The sequence below is a fragment of the Lithobates pipiens genome, unplaced genomic scaffold, assembly GCF_037356315.1.
Source record: "Lithobates pipiens isolate NorthernLeopardFrog02 unplaced genomic scaffold, aLitPip1_a1.2 Scaffold_30, whole genome shotgun sequence".
NCBI classification, from domain to species: domain Eukaryota; kingdom Metazoa; phylum Chordata; class Amphibia; order Anura; family Ranidae; genus Lithobates; species Lithobates pipiens.
In genome coordinates this window covers 85,342,674-85,358,138 of record NW_027507791.1, presented here as the reverse complement: position 1 = coordinate 85,358,138, position 15,465 = coordinate 85,342,674, and the positions used below count along the sequence as shown (strand labels likewise).

The following is a 15,465-nucleotide window of genomic DNA, read 5'->3' as shown; positions in this document are numbered from 1 at the left end:
AGGTGTTTGTTTTTCACAGCATACGATATTAGTGTAACAGAGTGGGGTCATCCTGCTTTGGAGATCATCAGTCTATGCATGATTTCTGTAGTCAATATGACTTCTTTGTCTTTATTATTCAGGAGGTGAAGGCTCAGCCTCCAACAGAGCTTAAGCTGGACTCTCCAAATGTACCTTCAAAAACACCTGATTTATCACCAAAATCACCTTTGGTAAGTACAGTAGATCTTAATGTTAATGCGCCTCTATGAATTGCGGTAAAGTGTATGACAAATCAAAATAGATTATCTTTTTATTTTACATCTGTTTTTATGCATTTTTAGATAAATAATAACGCGCACTTATGTGAACTGCCATTTGCTAGCTTGCATTTAAAAGTTCTAGTTAGCATGGTCTGAGTGTCAGTGCCAAAATCCATATCTCTATAATTATTCCCAGTCAAAGCCAATGCAGCAGGATGATAACCAGGAAACTAGCATGGTCAAAAGGAGAGATCAGCAATGGCAGTTTCCATAATTCTCTTATGACGTGCACAAACCTGTTCTGCAGAGCTGTCCTTACCAGGGTTGATCTTGTCATCCGCATATCATTCTGAATTATTGAGGGTTTTTATTTTTTGCAGACACCCGCAGTTAATGGATTCTTGGAGACCAAACAGAAATTCCTACCAGGTGGAAAGGTACAGTAATGAGCTATAGTGACATGGGTTTGTGATTTCTGTTTGATATAGAAGTAGAGGCAGTGTGATTGTCTTCTGCTTATTGCTCAGTACCTGTATTCTGGGAATTCCATAGAGCAGGAAAACCACACAGGAACCCATAACAATCATTCTAACATTTTAGTCCAATGGTCATTTTTCATTCATCCTTTTTGTATGTTACCAGGGCAGAGTACAAGATTAAGTGAGGAAGGGCTGGGAATTACTGGTTCTTGTAATGACTGAAAACTTATTGGGACCCTTTGCCCTGGCTTCACACATTTGCCTTTTTAATAGCCTCTCAAAACAGCACCAGTTGTATTCATACCCTACGTGGCCAAAATTATGTGGACACTCCAAAAGTGGCCTGCGCAGAGCCCTAGCCTCAACCTTATTGTAAAATTAAAGGTCTTTTTAGTGATATCCTTTAGGGACAAACTAATACAAACTAAATTTTTGCACAGGGTGTACTATACACCTCAGAGGCTGCACAAAATCTATCCATCGCGTTCGCCGAATTGCCCGCGCTGCCAATCATCTGAGGGCACTTACTTCCACATGTTTTGGTCCTGGCCCAGACTGACACGGTTTTGGGCCACGGTGGGGGAGTATATTAATGTTCGCCTTCAGATAGATACTCCCTTAACGGCCGAGCTTGCGCTGTTAGGTGTACAAGATGATGAACAAAGACCTAGAAATACTAAGACATTGCTCTCACTTCTGCTTTTCTATGCCAAAAAAGAGATCCTGTTAAAATGGACCTCCCGTCTGCCCCCCACTGTGGGTGCATGGGAAAAGTCGGTCAATGCAGTACTGCCATTGTACAAGTTGACATATATGAGTAGAGGGTGCTCCATGAAGTTTGAATTTGGCAGCCATGGACTGACCCCATCTAGGCCACCTGTTAGATGACTACTAACTGCCGACATGTCAAATTTGTTGTATTTTCTTTTTTTGTCTTTTTCTTTATCAACGTTTATACTCTTTTCTTAATTGACTTTGAGGGAGCCTCACCCCCTTCCCTCTTCCCAAGACCCCCTTGATTTATGGATGTTTATTCTGTAGGAATGTGGCACCTGTTAAAGAGGAAGTAAACCCTGATGGGTTTACTTCCTCTTTGATTCCCTGCAAAGGTAAAGCATAATGGACTACTATGCATCGCATAGTAGTCCATTATGTGTCACTTACCTGACACAGGGTCCAGCGATGTCACCGCTGTCTCCTTGTGTACAGAGCCTCCATCTTCTTAGTGGGTCTCGCTGTTCCGTGCTGTCATTCGACGAAGCCATGATGTCGTCACTCCCATGCATGTGCACGGGAGCCGCCACTCGCGGCATATCGCCGTTGACAGCGGTGTGCTCAGTGCGCCTGCACGCCGCTGTCTACGGCGCATGCGCCGTAGACAGCGGTGCCTGTGTTTTGGCAAATATCTCCTAAACCGTGTAGGTTTAGGAGATATTTCTTGGACCTACAGGTAAGCCTTAATCTAGGCTTACCTGTAGGTCAAAGTGATTTGTAAGGGTTTACAACCACTTTAACTCTTGGTGATATGCCGATTTGCTAATTTTCTTACATGGCTGTTTACCTAATCTATGTAACTGCTATATCCTTTTGTCAAGAAGTATTTGTATCATACCATGTCTATTTTCCTTTTTTCAATAAAGACCAACCTTGTTGTTAAAAAAAAAAAAAAAAAGTCTTTACCCCTCCCAAAACAAAAAAATGGGAAGGGATTTTGGAAGAAGAACCCATCAGGATGAGCTTGGAAACTGTATCTTCATAAAGCAGATGTTTATGTATTATTTATGATCAATAAAAAACTACTTTATGAAGTTTGGGCGATCAGCTTCAAGTGGAGAGTTCTCAAAGAGGTAATCCAGCCATGTGCAAGGTTTATTTGGTCAGCATCAGTGGCGACTGGTGGTATATTTTTGGGGGCTTGAGGGCGGGGGGGGGCAGCAAACAATGCACCCACCTCCTCCTCAGCATCACGGTGGCCGTGCTTCTCCTCCCTCCTTTCAGCCAATCGCTATTGTCACCCACCCAACCCTTTTTTGAAGCCTATTAGAGCCTCTGGCTCTAATCACGTGCTTCACAAAAAAAATCATTGGAATCCATGCGTTCGCTCGCCCCACATTTAGAATGGGGGGTGGCACACCCTGCATTATGGGCCGCCACTGGTCAGCATATATAGAAAACAGAAAAGGATTCCCGCACAAGGCTAGAAAACATAGCCCCAAAGCAAAAGTCCATCAAAATAATAATAATAATAAATAGACCTCACTGGCTCTGCTCTAGTCCTGCTGGCATGTTCCCTCACAGCCTGCTTCTCCTCTCTCAGCACCAACCTGATTAACTGAGGTAAGGCAAAATTATACCCCAGGTGGGGAGCAAGGTGTGACCAGTGCTTAACCCCTAGCGTCCTGCTACAGACCTCTATTTACCTCATGAACCTCAAAACTCTGTGTGGCAGATACACACCATCTTCGACTGACAGGGGCTGTCTGTCACGGAAGATACATTTTCCAATCACATTCTTTCCTGACAGGCACCTCTGCTAACACCACTTCCCAGTTTTTGGGGGCAAAAGAGCTTTCATTTTATATGCTGAAGATCCACAGACCATTTCAGGTAGGACCATCTGACCCTGACCATCTCTGTGCGAAGTCAGTCATGTTCTGAAAGCTCTTTAATGAGTTGATGTAACCCCTTTACATGTGTTCAGTAGCCTTACAGATGTACGTACTCCATTTCATTTGTCTTTTGTTCATCATCAATATATGTATTTCTAATTGCTACACCATAAGGAACTTCCTTGTGGGTTTTAATTTTTTATTTTTTATGGAGATGTTTTAGATTCTCAACCTTACTGAACACTTTTAGGCTGAACAGGAACACCATGAACCTGGTCTTCTTGTCCAACTTCAGCACCTGATATAACAAATGCCCCTTTGGCTGAATAAACATAAATTCCCACAGACACCCTTCAAAATCTGTTGAAGGTCTTCCCAGGAGAGTGAAGCCTGTTACAGCTACAAAGGTGGGGGGATTGGAGTACTCCATATTCATGCTCATGGTTTTGGAATGGGATGTGCAACAAGGTCATATAGGTCAGGTGTCCACATTGATACACTATATGGCCAAACGTTTGGCCATATAGTATACCAATGCAAAGCAGCACTGCACAGTTCATACAATGCCTTTATACAGGCATACCCCACTTTTAAGTACACAATGGGGTTTATTTATTAAAGCTGGAAAGTGTAAAATCTGGCTCACTTCTGCATAGAAACCAATGAGCTGCCAGGTTTTATTACCAAAGCTTAATTGAACACGCTGGGGACAGAAGCTCTTTGGATTCTATGCAGAAGTTAACCTGATTTTGCACTTTCCAGCTTTAGTAAATAAGCCCCATTGTATACTTAAAAGTGGGGTATGCCTGTAGATTGCACAGATTAACAGAAAAGAGCATTTTTTTAATTATGGGATGTAGGGTTATGTCACAGCTCCCAGCTTCGGTTAGAAGCTGATATTTGCATGTGCCAGGCAAAAGGTGATGTAAGATCTCTCCAATGCAACATAGATTTGAATAAATATATTTTTATTGATCAGAGTGGGGAACTTTTTAGAAGCTCTGTGTATGTCTGCCTGTTGTGGTGACTCTATTCCCTTTATTTTTAGCCAGGTGTCACATGCATAAAAAGTAAGTGGAAATTAAGTTGAATCTCCACAGATGGTCCCCAATACTGATGATATGGTTTGGAAAAATTAATGTTATCAAAATGGATGTATTGCCAAGGTTACTTTATTTGTTCCAAATCATACTGCTCCTAGCTCCCAAAACCTTCTTTCAGAAGCTTCATGTCACGAATGTCACATCTACCTCAATACAGGTGATCAGACACTATAGGTAGCTACTATGCGCTTCACCTATAGCAGCCTGCTTTCCCTTAAGACAAGCAGGCCTACCGGTACTATGTTGTCCCAGGACTTATATACAATGCTATGGTGCCACACCAGGACAGACGCGAACAGAGAAAACAACAGGCTACTTGCAGTTTAGCAGACAGATAGCGTGGTTCAAGACCTTAATAGTAAAAGTCTACTTATTTTACGTACAATATTGATTGCTCTCGCAGTTGTGTAGGTACTACTGTATTACTCTTTCTGTAAATGGAAAATAGCTGGCTTTACCTCTATAGCTTGTACCATGCCAACTCCAAATGTATTGGATGAATTTTACATGAGATGCTTTGCACTGTTTCTCACTAATAATGACTGATTTACTGTAGCTAAAAGTAAGGGGGAGTCGCCCAGTGGAGTCACAGAACATGGCAGAGAAAGTTTTAGTTGGAGTTGGGCTTTAAATTCTGTGGCATTCATTAATAAAATAATTGAGACATCCTCTGTAACACCTTTTATTTTTTTGTAGACCAACCCAGTCGGCTTCTGGAACACTTTCTACATTACACTACGTGACCAGACGATGAGCTTCTACTATGCCAAGAAGGATGAATCCAAGGTACCACCAATCAGCATAGAGTCTGTGCTCCTATCACTATCCCAAAGCTGTGTCCAGTAAAGTAGATGCAATCACCTATTGAGTAAAGTTTAGCCATTTTATTTTTTTTCACTTTTTTTCATCCTTTGTTGCATCTCAGTGCTGCTGATTTCTGGCAGCTTCTTTGCGGTCAATTCATGTCTACATTCACTCCAGCACTGGCTGCATTGCATTTCTCAGCCTGCTTTCCTGCTTGTTACAATGGCGGACCAAACCTGCATAATGTGATAAAATGGCCACTTGTCATGTCCACTGGAAGCCCTGGTGACAGGGTTACCTTACGAGTACCTTTATGGCAAGATTTTTTTTTTAATGAAAGCTGCAGATTTAAAATGTTTAAAATGACTTAAAGTGACATTGCTGTGTAAAAGCTTGTATAAGATTTTAGTGATAGGGTTTGCATTAACATTAATGGAGACCTAAAGATGTAACCTGCTCCCCACAAATAATGTGTATATCACATGTCTTCCAGAATGAAACTGCAATTCCATCTGTCAGCATGGTTGATGCCATCTGTGAGAAGATGAAGGATTCAGCAGACAAAGTGAACATGTTTTCTGTCAGGTATTCTTCACATTTGTATTTAAAAAAAATCCATTCTGCATGTCCCGGTAAAGGATTAGTCCACTAAAAAGTACTGTATTAATTATAGGTAGAGACAGGTGGCCTAAATCAGCTCCTGGTTATATATATACCTTGGCTTCTCCACCAGTAAGATCTTCTTGTCCTAATTTTCAATGGTATTTCTATGGATGGTGCAGCACATCTTTTTACATTCTCCATATTTTTAATTATAAATCCATCAGGGAGAGTTGGAGCCATGGTAATGGTCACAGCAGGCGTGTAGACCCAGAAAGTCAAGAGCAGAGCCAATATTGTATCTGAAATATACAAAAAATTGCTCTCCAGCATCTACTAAAAACGAAAATAGTTTTGGGTGGACTGACTCTATGATGAAATATAAAGAGAAAAATGAGCATTGTCTTTATTGCTTGAGTAGAGGTCTTCCCTACTATATGTTTTTAAAGCATAATGTTTAATTATTGTTTAAACTCAATATACTTATTAAGCAAATAAGTTGACTTCTGAAATGGCACTGTATAAAATGTATATATCCTGTACTTCTAGGACCACTGATGGCTCAGAATACATCTTTTCAGCTCCTACAGCAAGAAAGATGGATGTCTGGATACAAACAATTCATAGAAGGACAGGTATGTACTGATCTGTAGCAGTCTGGGGGCTCAATTCACAAAGCAATAGTGCATGAGATATTTGGATCACATGACTCATTTCATCCAAATATCGCATGCGATATTGAAAATCTCAATTCATTTTCAGGTTATGCAGTAATTATTTCAAAAATAAGAAATACACAGTAAATGCTGCATAAACTGATCTAAATGCCAATTTACTAAAAAAGATATATATATATATATATATATATATATATATATATATATATATATATATATATATATATATCCATTAGAGGAAAAAAATTAGGCCTAGCCACAAGCTATTTAAAGTGATTATAAAGTCACCTTAATGCATTCTATGTGTTAAAGTGAAAAACCTTCTTTGCTACAGCTTGACCTGGGCATTCCCAAGGAATTCCTTTAATTTGCAGGGATTTCTTCTGATAGGAGTTATAACCCTCCCTTGCTCTATCCAAAAAAAAAGGTTTGCCTATAGTTCAACTTTAATATTTTCATCTGGTTTCAGTGAACATTATGGCAACAATTCCTCTTTTCCACTTTTATTACGTGAGCCTGAGAATGTTTGGTGGAGCCTTTCTGTCCTCTGAGGTTTGGTAAAGTTTCATACTACATTGCTTAAATAGCATTCTTACACTGTAAATTCAGTTATAGCGAAAATCCCTGCTAATTGCATTTTCAGTGGAATGGTTCTTTATCTCCCCCTGCTGGTCATAAATGTGATTGCACACTATTGTGTGTTCCCATATTGTTGTAACAATGTTTTTTATTTGTATCTAGAGCTGCACCATTCAGCCTCACCTCAAAATATAAATGATTTTATACTAAACTAAAATATTTTTTTACATTTTTTTTAGATGAACCTGAAGTGAAAAGAGAAGTAAAAGCCTATACTCCAATTCATGAAATCCCAAGGTCAGTAATAATGAGTGGCAATATAGAAATATTTCTCATAAAAAATGACCAGTATTGTGCAGATCTACAAGCCACTATGAGCACCCTATGTGGAACCAGTTAGATATTCATTCATTCAATTTAAAGAGAGCCAGTCAATAAGCTATGCATAATGTTTTACTGTTCCATCCTTCAATGCTGAATTGCCTCTATTGGGTTAGTTATCCATTCCACTGTGGCAAGTATGCAAAAGTAAAAATGACCATTCATGGTTAGATTTTCTCTCGTTCAGCCCACAGGCTGAATGAACTAAAATCCACCGATATCCCCATCCATGCTAAACATCGTGGATAGAAGAAATTCCACTGCCAGCTATTGTATTCAGCAGCCATGGCATCTGCAGCTGCCTGAATACAGTGGCACTGCCAAATATTGACTGCATATGATAGTATACAATGTCCGGATAGTAATTTTCCACCCAGCTCATTCAATTTTTAAATTCATGACATCTGTTGACAGCTGAAGTGTAATCAGAGAAGAGGCTCAATTGCAAGCTTGTTCTTGGTCAGTGACTTTATAGAAGAACTCCTGGCAGATATAAAAATGGCAATTAATGCAATTATGCATTCATTAAAAAAGTTTACAGTACATGTATTTTAAATAAAACTAGTGAACATGCCCAAATGTGGTCTTGTATCAGCATTTAAGGTCAATCAGGTGTGCTCTGCTAACACAGACCACACTGGCTGGATGAATGAGCAGAGGGATGAGTTCATCAGTCTGTTGCTTCTCCTTTACTTTCCAGTCTCAGTCTCCGGGCAGGAAGGTAACAAGGCTGTACTGCTTAACAGCATTAACAAAAAAAATGCCACCAACCTGGGCCTGCTATGTGGCAGGGCTGCTTAAACCTCAGGACTAGATGAAAAGAAGGACAATTCCTTTGGAAGATAAACAATCTCCCATTGGTGATTTAAAATATAGGGGGCGCTAGTGATTATATCCCACCAATGCAAACTATATATTGAAAAACTCTATCAGGTGCATAAAAAATATATGTAAAAGTAATTTTATATATATTTTGGGATTTAGTCAAAATGAAAGTATTACTAAACCCACAACAGTAAAATCAGTCTGTATATGCAGTAAAGTATGCTTGTTATAGAGGAACCTAAGGGGGTTAATCCTCCGAATTGTGTAAAAAGGCTGTTTGATTCTGTTTCCTCTGATCCACTCGCCTTCCACTGTCCCCAATGTATTTCCTGATAATACAGAGCCAGGGAACAGGCTGCACATGCTCAGTTTGGTGTGTATTGCTAGAGAGGTTTTTTTTTTTCTTGGGAGGGTGCATGTGATCAGCACAGGGCCAATCAGCACTGTCCAGATAGAAGGTCCTACATCCTGATAGAACTGTAAGTGCAGAATGAAAACTCCTCCTACAAGCTTTAACCAGACACTCATACAAGTCACAAGAAAGCTATATACTGCTGATGTGAAAAGATATTTAGCAGTTTATATTTACTGAAATAATTACATTTCCATGTCCTGTGTACTGTGGGAGACCAGATATAGTGAATGCAGGGTCCTGGGTTTAGTAACACTTTAACCATTATATCCCACAATGCAAAATATATAATTAAAAAACTCTATCAGGTGCATAAAAAAATATATGTAAAATACATTTTAAATATATTTGTATGCTTATTTATGCACCAATTTCAGTGTTTCTATACTTTGTTGGGTGGCAGCACAAGTATTGTATATGGTGTATTTAGCTGTTTGCCTGGAGTTCATCCTAATATATTGAAGCCATTCAATTAGGGTGACAGTCCGACAACATTTAAAGTGGTTGTAAACCCTTACAAACCACTTTGACCTACGGTTTAGGAGATATTTGCCCAAAGACAGGCACCGCTGTCTACGGCGCACTGAGCGTGGCGTCCTCGATAACGAAGATGCCGCGCAATGCCGCGCGTCTTGACTCCTGTGCGCATCGCGGCTTCGCTGAATGACAGCGGCGTAGCTGCGAGACCCCACCAAGAAGATGGATGCTGCGCACTACAGGGGACAGCAGTGACTTCGCTGGCTCCTGTGTCAGGTAAGTGACACATAATGGGCTACTATGCAATGCATAGTAGTCCATTATGCTTTGCCTTTGCAGGGAATGAAAGAGGAAGTAAACTCATCAGGGTTTACTTCCTCTTTAAAGGATAAGTTCACCTTTTAAAAAATATAACAAACTCAAATTTTTTTGCAGGAAATAAAATGTGCATTTATTATTTTTTGTTTCTAGAGCCTCTAAAGCATTGCACCAGCAATCAGCAGATCGCTGGTGTCATGTAGGTCTCTTGCAGATCTGTATCCGTACATCGTACGAGTAAGCAGACCACAGCGCTCCAAAGTAGACAGAGCACCGCTTGGCAGCGTTTTATTGAAATTGTGACAGCGAACAGGGGTGGGAGCAGGTAGAGAAGATCCCCGCTAGCTGTCGGAGCGTGGGATTGGGGGGGCAGGGAGTGGGTTGGGGGCTGGTCCATTCGTAACAGACTTTACCCTGATTTTGGGTGTAATATGTAACATGTTACGAAAGGTGAACTTACCCTTTAAGAAGGAAATAGTTGGATGGTGGCAGAGTTTGGCTATGTGAACTTACAGTATTGTGGTCTGTATTTTTATGAAATTACTTTATGCTAACAACGAACACATTTCAAGATAAGGATAAACTATGCTGATGATTTCATCATCCTACCTAATAATATTTAATTTATCATAAATGGGTTGGATTGATCTTTATGATTAAAAGTCATTGAATGGAGAAAAGTTTTTGTTTTTATCACATGGTTATATTTACCATGGAATATGGAAGAATAAAAAGGAGAATCTGATTGGTTCCTAACACCTCTTTCCATTAGACGCTATAGATCATTAGGCTATTACTGTAACGCCTCATGTTTCAATGGGATGATCTTTTAGTAATGGAAAATCCTTGTTTATACCATAGAGTCCCAGTAAAGACTGATCAGTAGAATAAGATTTATAACAAAATTCAGCAATTTCCATAATGAAAGTTTATACTTCTGCCTTTCTCAAACTTTCTCCCCAGAGGAACTCTTGGCTTAATGTTCAGGTCTCGGGGAACCCCTGTTAAAACCAATTAATTGTTGGCCATGGGAAGAATGTCCCATACAGTAGTGGTTTAGAATGCCACCCTAACATAAAGCTATAAAGATTTTTTGTGTCATGCAGTTGACTCTGCCAAGGGACAATGGTCCCAGAGCTGTGCAGGCACCATCAAATAGTGAGCCATTCAGCCCCAGCTCAAGACACTCCTAGCAGCCCCTGAAAGATTCTATGAAACTCTGGTTGAGAATGGCTGGTCTACTTTATAATGGCATAGATACAGTAGTGGTTACTGTAGACTTATCTGTCTATTACTATAAAACAGGGAATTACAAAAAATTGATACATTTCTGTTACATTAAAATACCTTTACTATCTTTGAAGGAGGACATTATCATTGGAGCCAGACACAAATGGACATTCATTTTCTGCCAGTAGAGGTAAGGGAATATTGCAGACTGCTAATAATCGGTAATCAATAGAGTGATGGTGATCATTGTCTTACATTGTATTTCATGTAAATCCTGTTATCAACTCAGAAAGTTGTATTGTAGAATGATCTTTATTCAAATGATTATAACCTCACCCTATCAGCTCCTGCACAATAAAAACCTTGTGATTTGTGACAGTTTAGAGGACGGTCATGCATTCTCAAAATTTTTATACATTTTATTTAGAAGAAATTAAAGTGAACTTATCAGGTCCTAAAAACATGTAAACTAAAAGTACGGGTCTAATGAAGATAGCAATTACGTGTGTTTTCTTGCAAAAATATTTTATGTTTGCCTGCTGTTGGATCTCCAGCCAAGTCTGTATACAGGGCATCTGCCTAGGTTGGTGCTAAACCCCACCAGCCTTTACTGGCTATAGATGACTGGCTTTGCACTTTTAAAACTAAACTCCAGCCAGGGGAATCTTTACATTTTTATTTTTTGACACACTTACATCTACCTTAATCTATGGTTCTTTGACTGTGCTGGTTCTGGTATAGGTGACTGGTGAGATGAAGACACCAGTGGCGGCTGGTGCTCCATCGGTTGTTGGGGGACGTCAGATGGACTTGACCATGGACCCCCCTTTGCTCCGAAATGGAGCCAAAGATGCACAGGACTCTTCTGCGGTGCGCTCCCAGGAGATGTGTGAACTGGCTCCATTAAAAGCCGGTCACAATCTCCTGTCATGCCAGTTGGATGCTTAGAAACCCGCATCCAGGTCGCAATAGTGTGAACCCAGCCTGAAGCTGACCATAGACCTAAGATGACAATAGGGCTGAATAGGCTGATATGTATACTCATGAAAATCAATTGTATTGTTATGAGTAATTCTTTTGGATCCAGCATATGGATCTTCCTGGCTAAGGACTGGTAAGGTGAAATGACCAAGGAGAACCAGACCAAACCATTGATGAATCTTCCCTCTTTTCCACAGTTTACATCACTTCCGAAAGGAGCGACATAGGAAATTCCTACACCCCAAATCTACTGGAGACAGATGATACCAAAGAGAAACACAAAAAAGAAAAAAATGTTTTTAAGAAGTTTTTCAAGAAGTAAATTGCAGTGTGGTGGGAGCACCTTTGCCATGTATTATATGTAATGTCACACAAGTACCATAGATTTTATGCACTGCTGAAATCTGGCTTACAACAATGGGGGCAGAATGGACAACTATAGCCTAGAAATGGCCAGCAGACATTTTGCATGCAAAATCTATTGTTTCCAAGTTTCTGGAAAATTTGGTAATACAATTTCCCATAATAGGAAAACTGTAGGAGCACTTTTTGTGCTGCCTGCCATGGCAGGTTTGTCATTGACTTCAGTCCAATTCATTCAACTGGCCCCAACGCAGCAACGCAGGCCCCAACAAACCAATTCCTTTCCTAATACATGTGGCTGCTGTCATCACTGTATAAAAAACCTGTATGTATATATTTATTGTGATAACATACACCCACCTCTCCACCTCAGCCAATTAGGGGAAGCCTTGTTTTCCTTCATAAAGATATAATGCTTCCTGTGAATGGCTCACCAGCACTTAGTCTGTCTCAATCTAGTTTCAGGAATGAGATGGGAAGTCCCCCACTGCCAAAACATAGCTCTGTTGCTACATACAGTTTATACAGTATTACATGTATTAAAGTGTCTGTAAACATCAGACATGAAATATGATCAAAGCATATCCCTCTATAATGTATACTTGTCTTAATTCAGATCACTAAGTGTAATTTCTGGCTGATGCGTTGTTCCTCTTCTATAAGCATGAATCACTTCAGACAAGTTTTCCTGACACCAAGAGAAAAACGGTGACGGAGAGGAAGCTCCAGCTGATTGACAGCCTCAGCTTTGTTCCTGCATGCTGTGTGGAGGGGGTGTGTCTCGTCCCTCCAATCAGCTCTCAGAGCTCTCCTCACTGAGACCTGCAGAGTGTAACTTCAGCTCTTCTCCCTCTTTTTCTGAACTCTCAGACAAGCTTTAAAATTCAGCACTGTGAACAGAGGTAGAGAAGAGAAGGCTGCAGAAAAAAAGGTACACCTTATGTAGGAGGCTTTGTTTCAGCTCTGTGTATCACCTAAGGCCAGTTACTTCACTGGGTATATGGAAAGGTTTACAACCACTTTAATGGAAATTGTTAATTTGGATCAGTTTGGCCCCAACAAACTATTTAAAGTGGAGAGACATCTGGAGTTATGCTTTAAAGATACTTTTCTTTATTAAAATTTTAGTGTCACTTTAAGATGTCTGTGGTGCCTCACATTAAGCAGTCAGATTCAAAATCATTTCCAGTGCATGTGCCAGTCCCGGTGGGGTTTCTCCAAGTTATGTTGGAGAGAAGGAGATGCAGGCTTCTGGTGAACAAACTATATATATATATATATATATATATATAAATATATATATATATATATATATATATATATATATATATACACACACACACACACACACACACACACACACACACTACTTGTCTTCCCGTGCTCCAATGATCTACATTACATCCACTGGCATTACCTCTTACCATACTTACTCAGGGAAAAAATTTACCAGTTGTGCAATTATCAACATTTCAATATATTTACACATATTTATTTTTAATGATCTATTTTAATAACTAAGATGTTATAAATATGTAGAAATGGATGCTTGTCTTAACATTAGTTTAAAATGTATTCATTTAAAAATCTTAATTAAAGAAAAGTAAAAATTCTGAAACTAATTTTATTTATGTCATGGTCATCTTTTTAGTAATACATTTATTTGCTTATTGGGGAAAAAAAGTACATTTAATGCAACACTGAAGAGACTGTATTATTTTTATGTTGCCCTGCAGCATCCAGATTGCTTCTCTCACACAGAACGCAGTGGTCAGCTGCCACTGGAACAGGTGTCCCTGTATGGGGAGATCCTGCTTTTACTTCTGATTCAGGGATAACTGTAGACGTGTGATTTCTCCTTTCTGGTATTTAATCAGCCTGCTCGCCTGTGGTCTTTGTCAGTTTCCTGTGCGTGATACAGTCGGTTTCCTGAGTGCGATGCCACGTCACTAGACTGACTCTTTGAAAACTCATTAGCGTCCGTGACTTCCCTTGTTCGAAGTATTTCGAGGCTCTCGTTTACGTTCGTAGTTTGCGTACAGCGCGTCTGGCTCGGCTGTCCCAGGTAGGGTTTTCGGTTGACATTTTCATTTCACGCATTTTTATATATCTTGTCAGTGTCACTAAACCTCAATATCAAACTTACAAATCATTCGTAAAACCCTACACATAGCCGCAACATCTGTCAATCACTCACAACGTTATCATACCAAACATTTTTTTGTTTTTTACGTACCTCACTTCGACACGAAGACACCGCTTCGTTTAGGCATGTCTCACTGTTTTATGCTCCAGACAAATCAATGTCACTCGCAAATTTACTGTACACCGATCGGTGCCATATCAAGGCTAAACCATTTCAAATCATTTCAAACCATTTCAATCATTTCACTCTCACGTACCGCGCTCCGATTCGAGTCCAGTCGCATCCACGATGCACCAATTCGTTCCGGTGTGCCTCAGTTGTTTTTTCGGCCTCATTTCAGTACGTACTCTAGAGTCCCGTTCGTTGTCAGTCGCTGGTTGGGGCTCACTGATTCGTGCCTCTGTCATGGCATATCATTTCACTGTCACATATCACGTTCCGATACAAACCCAGTCACATATACGATGCACCAATTTGTTTCGACGTGCCCTAGGTATTTTTGGCCTCATTTCAGTACATGCCCCAGAGTCCCGTTTGTACATGCTCCGGAGTCCGGTTCGTCGCCAGTCGCAGTCACGGCACGACCGATTCATGCCTCTGTTATGGCAAACATTTAATTCATTTCACTGTTACATATCACACTCCGATTTGAATCCAGTTGCATCCATGATGTACCAATTCATTCCGGTGTGCACTAGTTGTTTTTTGCCTCATTTTAGTACATGCTCCAGAGTCCAGTCTGTTGTCAGTCACAGTTGCGGCACGACCAATTCGTGACTCTGTCATGGCAAAACATTTCATTCATTTCACTCCATGGCAAAACATTTTGTTCATTTCACTGTCCGTTTCGAATCCGATGGCATCCGCGATGCATCGATTCGTCCCAGTATGCCCCAGTTGGCTTGGTCTCATTTCATTCCATGCTCCACAGTTCGACTCAAAACTTGTCGTCTGACTCATCGTTTATCACAGTCGCGACATACCGATTCATGCCTATATCACGGCAAAACATTTCACTCATTACATTTCAGACACTTGTCAAATCCACTCAAACCAACAACGCATCGATTCACACCCATCATTTCAGCCTTTCAGGTATCGTTTGCATGTTGCCTGTCATTCCCCCCAAGTCCGGCAGTCACTTCATATCGAATCCTTAGTGCATCTTCTATTTTCATAAACACAACTCCACAGATGTTCGACCTCTGACGCCTCATGACAAAAAAAAAAAAAACCCAC

General features: G+C 40.2%; 1 protein-coding gene across 3 annotated transcripts in view; it reads left to right on the top strand.

Moving 5' to 3' along the window:
• SPTBN5 (spectrin beta, non-erythrocytic 5) overlaps positions 1-13,702 on the top strand; it is a 404,631-nt gene extending 390,929 nt beyond the window's left edge. For 2 of the 3 annotated variants that reach the window (XM_077464540.1, XM_077464539.1), the window contains exons 64-71: positions 123-212; positions 623-679; positions 5,130-5,219; positions 5,731-5,822; positions 6,387-6,472; positions 7,333-7,390; positions 10,871-10,926; positions 11,915-13,702. In XM_077464540.1, the coding sequence (XP_077320666.1) occupies positions 123-212; positions 623-679; positions 5,130-5,219; positions 5,731-5,822; positions 6,387-6,472; positions 7,333-7,390; positions 10,871-10,926; positions 11,915-12,039 (654 nt within the window). In that variant the 3' untranslated portion in view covers positions 12,040-13,702. The remainder of the gene's footprint in view (positions 1-122; positions 213-622; positions 680-5,129; positions 5,220-5,730; positions 5,823-6,386; positions 6,473-7,332; positions 7,391-10,870; positions 10,927-11,914) is intronic. The other variant, XM_077464541.1, reaches the window with a different exon arrangement.
• Positions 13,703-15,465: the final 1,763 nt, after the last annotated feature.